The following is a 5,818-nucleotide window of genomic DNA, read 5'->3' as shown; positions in this document are numbered from 1 at the left end:
GGATAGCGGGTGGTCAGGGCCACCCGCTATCCGCTTTCCCTAAAGTGTGTGTGCAAGATAGCAACTTTAGGAATAGCGCATGAAACACGCCCACGGACATACCTCCAGGCGCAAATGACGGAGTTGGCATAACGGATAGCGGGTAGCGGGTGGCGCAAGATACCGTTTAGGGATAGCGGAAGCTCCTAAATCCGCAATTTGCGGGTAGCGGGTAGTGGCAGCGGATAGCGGGTGGCACAAGATAGGGCCCCTAGTCTGATAGGATGTTTTAAATTTTGTTTTTTAGTGTAGTGTTTTAAAGTGAATTATATGTTATATGCTCCCTCCTGATGGAAAAATAGACTTCTCTGAATCTTAAATTTCTCATGTCATGAGCTGATCTTTCCACACATTAGGCCTTTCGTATTCACTGACTCAGTAACAACATCTAAAAACACATTTGTCTCTTCATAGGAAAGGCCTTGTTCAGTGATGTAACACACTCTCTACAGTATGTGGGCCTCACAGGAGTCAGGCTGCAGGATCTGAAGTGTAACTATGAGCTTGATAGTTGTTCTAAACCAGGGGTAGAAAAAGGCGTAGATCACAGGGTTTAAACAGGAGTTAATATTGAACAGCCAGATCTCAAAGGACACGAAGGAAGCATTGATCATGGTTTCTTGACCTGGGAGAGAGGGATAGTAATATGGAAACAGGCATGTTAGCTACAACAATACAATATTTATAATACTGACACACAGCAAACACAGCTACAACAACACCAAGAGTCCTGGCTGCTTTCAGCTCTGATTTCTTAGCAGTTCCAGTCCCTGAAGGCTGCAGAGTGACAGACACAATGTGGGATCTCATGGCACGAGCCTGAGACACAGCCACCACAAACACTCTCATATACAGAACTATGATAACAGTAATAGGACCGATAAAGGCTACCACAATGTCAACAGTTCCCATGACATAACTGAGGACAACCACACACTCTCCAGAACAAGAATTATGCCTGCCTGGTTGCCTCAGTGTATCATTTAAAATTATATAGCTGTAGAAAGCAGAGCAGATCCAACACAGACAAACACAGATTTGAACTCTCCTCAGAGAGATTATGCTGTTGTAACACAGAGGGTCACAAATAGCCACATAGCGGTCAACTGATATGAGCACCATGTTTCCTATTGAGGCACAGATGATGGTAAAGTCTACAATATAATATACAATACACATGAAGTCGCCCAGGAGCCAGCAGGCTCCTGTGAGGAGGATCTGAAATGGCACCAGGAGGCCCACGAGAAGGTCTGAGGCAGCCAGAGAAAGGAGGAGGAGGTTGGTCGGGGAGTGCAGCTGCCTGCAGAGAAACAGGAGCGTTATGTTCATAAATTCTGTAGTAACACAAGTACCAGCATTTGTTCTAGTGAGTGAGACAGCTCTTTTTTTAAAGTGTGTCAGTATTATAAATATTGTATTGATTTAAATCTATACGTGCCTGTAGTGGGAGATGGAGATGATGACCAGCAGGTTGAGAGCTACAGTGAGCAAACAGATGAAGGACTGTAGGATGTGAAGGATCGTGGCTCCAGAGCTTGGAGGCTTCAGTTTCCTGCAGGAGGTGTTGAGGAGGTGTGGAAAGCAGAGTTCAGCTCCTTCCAGGGTCTCCATCATCAGAGAGAGAGGAGGAGAGGAGAAGCTGCTGAAGTCAGGCAGCTCTCTGAACAAAACTCTCTGTCACACAGATATTTTATCTCTTTTTTCTTCCCTCCCCTCCTGCCTCTTTGTCTCTCTCCTCCTTCCTGGTCTTACTCATATTTTGTATCATCAATAATGATATCAATAATGGTAATATAAACTGAACAAGTAAATGAGCTGAAATAAAACTAAAAACTTAAAACTAGGTGAAAAAAGAAATTAGGTTTTCCTGTAACACAATTTTAACATAATTATTGTAATTACAAATGTAGTTTTATTTTTGTAGTTTTTAATTTTTTGATAATTTTCTAATATTTCTCTCACTCTCTCTTTCTCTCTCAGATTTTTGGGTCATTTCTTGCCTTTATCCCATGTCCTTGTAAGGTATCAAGTAAATTTGCTCAGATTTCAAAGGCTTAAATTTAAATTTATTCATACCCTGGGAAGAGAGGGTGGAAGAGACACATGAAATATCAAGGCCTTATCCTCGAGAGCCAGCAAAACGGATGGAAGGCCTGGAACCTGCCGGTGGAGGTCTTCTGCAGGGGACTTCACTGGGCAGTCACTCTGGAGAACCCTTGGACTGCTGGTGATTGAAGGTCTGGCAAGGAAGCAGCTGGTAGCCAACATCGCCAAACAGGCAGAAGCTGCATCCCGGTGGATCTGGATACAGTGGGAGGTGCGGTGGCAGAGTCAACCTGGGGATGGCATGGAGTTGGGTGGTGGTCAGCAGGGGTAGATCCAGGACGCTGGATCTGCCATCAAGCCCTCCTGAGGTGTCATGGGAGGGAGATCAACCCACAGGATAGACCATTGTTATGACCACCCATCACGGACAATTGACTGTGGAACAGCTAAGCAATTTATCCTGGGTCTGCAGATGCAGGAAGATATGCAAACATTTTCATCCATCTGTTTCTTCATCCCTCTCTCTCATTCCCTTGTTCTCACACAATAATGTCTCTACTCCTTAATCTCCTTTGTATTATCCTCTTCTCCTTCATCACCTTTTGGCTACCCTCTGTTTCTCTCTCTGTTTGCATATCTTCTTCTTCTTCTTCATTCAAGACTTAACATGGACAAAAACACCAGACACAATTAAGGCAAGAATATCTGTCAGTGAAAAAAGGCTAGTGACAAGTACCTGTGTAGCAGTTTAATGCAGGAGGCTTGGGGTGCCAGTCACAGTCAAGGCTGACAAAGTTGAGGAGTCAGGACTCAGGAGTCAAAGCGTCAAAATGGACACATGACATGGAAAAGCATGAACTAACAGCAAACCTCAGTTATAAACAGTTGTAATCAACATATAACAAAAGCCCACATCCCACTTTGCAAAACTCAAAAATCAAAATAGTTTCTCAAATTACACCTTTAAGACAGACTGTTCACACTTTTATTTCCCCTGCTTCAACTATTATCACACCACTGAATGGATGTTATTAGTTGTAATCCCACCACCACACAGGTATTGGTTGGTAGGTCCTTACTGCAGCCTCTAGGTGCTCAGATGCTGTTATCATATATTCCCTTAATCAATCTGTCTTAACCAATCAGATGGGATCCTGGAGCCAGACATACTGCTATAAAGCATAAAGACCAACAAAGAAGTCGCTCACAAAAGGAGGTGGTTGTGGAAGTGGATAGCCAGTCAGACAGACCTTCTCTCCAGAGACCTGGGATCCAGTCCTGACTCAAGTAAGCAGTGTGTTCCTGTTTTTATTTATTTTTAGCTGGTTGACTTTACCTAGCTAGTGTTAGCAAATGTTGCAAATGTTGCCTGGACTGGAACCGCCCCTCACTGTTGACCAGCAGCATGTGTCTCCTCCATACTCTCTTCCCAGGGTATGAATACATTTAAATTTAAGCCTTTAAAACTTGAGTAAATTGGCTTGATATCTTTCAAGAGCATGGAATAAAGGCAAGAAACGACCCAAAAAACTGTTCGTGAGAGATAAAGAGAGAAATATTCGAAAATTATCAAAAAAAATTAAGAAATACCAAAAATAAAACTGAATTTATGATTACAATAATTATGTTAAAATTATGTTATAGGAAAACACAATTTTCTTTAGCAATTAGTTCCAGCTAGTTTTCAATTTTTAGTTTAATTTCAGGTCATTAACTTCATTATTATTATTATTATTATTATTATTATTATTATTATTATTATTCGTAGTAGTAGCAGTAGTAGTAGTAGTATTAATTTTACTTTTTGGGGTTGACGTTCTTGTAACTTTTTACTAATTTCTTCCTCATGTTTTGGCTCACAATTTTTCCCAGGTTTTGGGAAGAAATCAAAAGAATTAGCTTGGGTTTCAAAGGGTTGACTCATCATACATAAAGGGCCCTCATGTGCTGTTGGTCAGCATTTACCACAAACTGAGCTACAGCAGGCAAAACACTATTTCTGTCTGAACATCAGCATCTCTGCTCCTGGAGCTCCTCAACGGTTCCTAGAGAGCCAGCAATCAAAGATTGGACTGGGAAGAAACAGAGGCAAGAGAGGAGGGGATGAGGAAAGAAAAAGATAGCAAGGTGATGAAACTGGTTATGAAGAGGATGATACAAAACGCGAGGAAGACCAGGAAGGAGGAGAGAGACTGGGCTGTATATGAGAAAAAAAATATATATTAAGCCAAAAATTGTTTATTAAACAGCAAAGAGAATGTGGTTCTGAAACAGATATAATGAAATGGTGAGTAACAGTCTATAATTTAAATGCCACTTGTAAAATCTGATATATAGCAAACATGCACTACTCAGCAATAGACAGCTGTTGCTACCTGATCCAGATTAGAGTTCTCATCGGGCCTGAAAATTAAGACCCGACCCGACCCGGGCCTGACTGGGCCAGCCCGAGGCCCGACCCGACCCGACTAATTAGCCGAACTTTAGGCCCGACAGCCCGATAAAGCCCGAAAAAAAAAATCGCCAAATTCGCCATTATTTAGCAGAGCCGGTCGGCCGCGGCACCGGGGCACTATCAGTCGGTATCAGGCGAGCCGGCCGCGGCACCGGCCAGCATGAGGCAGCTCACCTGTCAGATCCGGCAGACCTGACGGGTGGGCGCGGTATCGGACGGTGCCGCGTCCGGCCCGCCTGATGCCGACTGATGGTGCCGCGGCATGTGCGGGTCAATACGGTAGTCTAGAAAACTGGAGATTTTTTTTTTTTTTTTTTTTTTCTCGTGCGCCCCCAAGTAGATTGCGCCTTGGGCAGTTGCACTGCCCATAGCAGAAACCGTCCCTGCTGCCGAGTCTGCCAGCACAGCAGGATACTGCTGCAACTCTCTCTCACTTGTTTGCGCTGCGCACGCACAGCTGGTTGTCTGTCTGTCACTGAAAGTTTAGCCTCCAAATCCAATCCAGTATCTCACTCTCTCCACCAGTCACATAAAAATGAAACGTCATAATCAATAACAGAACACATAATTCTATTTTTTTTATTTAAAAAAAAAAAAAAAAAAAAAAAATCCCCCACAGAACCCGAAGCCCGACCCGACCCGCCCAATTCACGTAAATTTTAGGCCCGACCCGACCCGAAAATGTCGGGTCGGGTCGGGTCGGGTCGGGTTCGGGCAGAATATGAGAACTCTAATCCAGATATCCTGCCCAGTCAGTACAACTGTCAACAGAGATGGGAAACAAAAGAAATGTCGCATTCATTAGCTATTTCTATCATCAACTGTGGAAAAAATGATGTGTTTAAAGCATCACTGCCAATTTTCAACCTTATCTGTTTGTCCTTTCTATCTGAATGTGGTATGTACTATAAAAAACAACTGTAGTTTTTTCCAGTGTTCTCTGTGCCTCTGGAGCTCAGCAGTAAATTCTGCTTCACTCTCGGCTGCAATTGCATCATTTCACACATCCAGTGACATTGATGGGTCAAGGAAGAGCTACAGGGAAATTCAACTCGGGTAGCAGAGGGTGTGCTCTAGATGCTAAAAAACAACACTTCCTATTTGCTGCAAACTAACAGCAACAATGGCATCCCACAATATGAGAGGAGAGGATTTTATGGACAAGGATATTTTTTTCAGTCCACATTTTTGGGGGATAGTCAGCTATAAATGCAGTGCCTTCCTTCAGCGCTGTGTGGAGGTAAGTTGATGTGTAGGCATGTATATTTGTGCTTTATA

General features: G+C 43.2%; 1 protein-coding gene across 1 annotated transcript; it reads right to left on the bottom strand.

Moving 5' to 3' along the window:
- Positions 1-485: 485 nt before the first annotated feature.
- LOC115380257 (trace amine-associated receptor 13c-like) lies at positions 486-1,650 on the bottom strand. Its single transcript, XM_030081348.1, has 3 exons — positions 1,478-1,650; positions 742-1,339; positions 486-704 (listed from the first exon to the last, which is right to left on the bottom strand). The coding sequence occupies exons 1-3, from the start codon at positions 1,648-1,650 to the stop codon at positions 486-488; spliced, it is 990 nt and encodes a 329-aa protein (XP_029937208.1).
- Positions 1,651-5,818: the final 4,168 nt, after the last annotated feature.

The sequence above is a fragment of the Myripristis murdjan genome, chromosome 21, assembly GCF_902150065.1.
Source record: "Myripristis murdjan chromosome 21, fMyrMur1.1, whole genome shotgun sequence".
In the NCBI taxonomy this organism is placed as follows: Eukaryota; Metazoa; Chordata; class Actinopteri; order Holocentriformes; family Holocentridae; genus Myripristis; species Myripristis murdjan.
Note: the sequence above shows the minus strand (reverse complement) of the source record. Positions and strands in the feature narration are given on the sequence as shown.

Coding starts and splice junctions, on each gene's coding strand:
- LOC115380257 (XM_030081348.1), bottom strand. CDS start 1,650: ATGGAGACCCTGGAAGGAGCTGAACTCTGCTTTCCACACCTCCTCAAC. Junction 1,340..1,477: donor ATCTCCATCTCCCACTACAG/GCACGTATAGAT, acceptor GTTTCTCTGCAG/GCAGCTGCACTCCCCGACCA. Junction 705..741: donor GTGTTGTTGTAGCTGTGTTT/GCTGTGTGTCAG, acceptor GTATTGTTGTAG/CTAACATGCCTGTTTCCATA.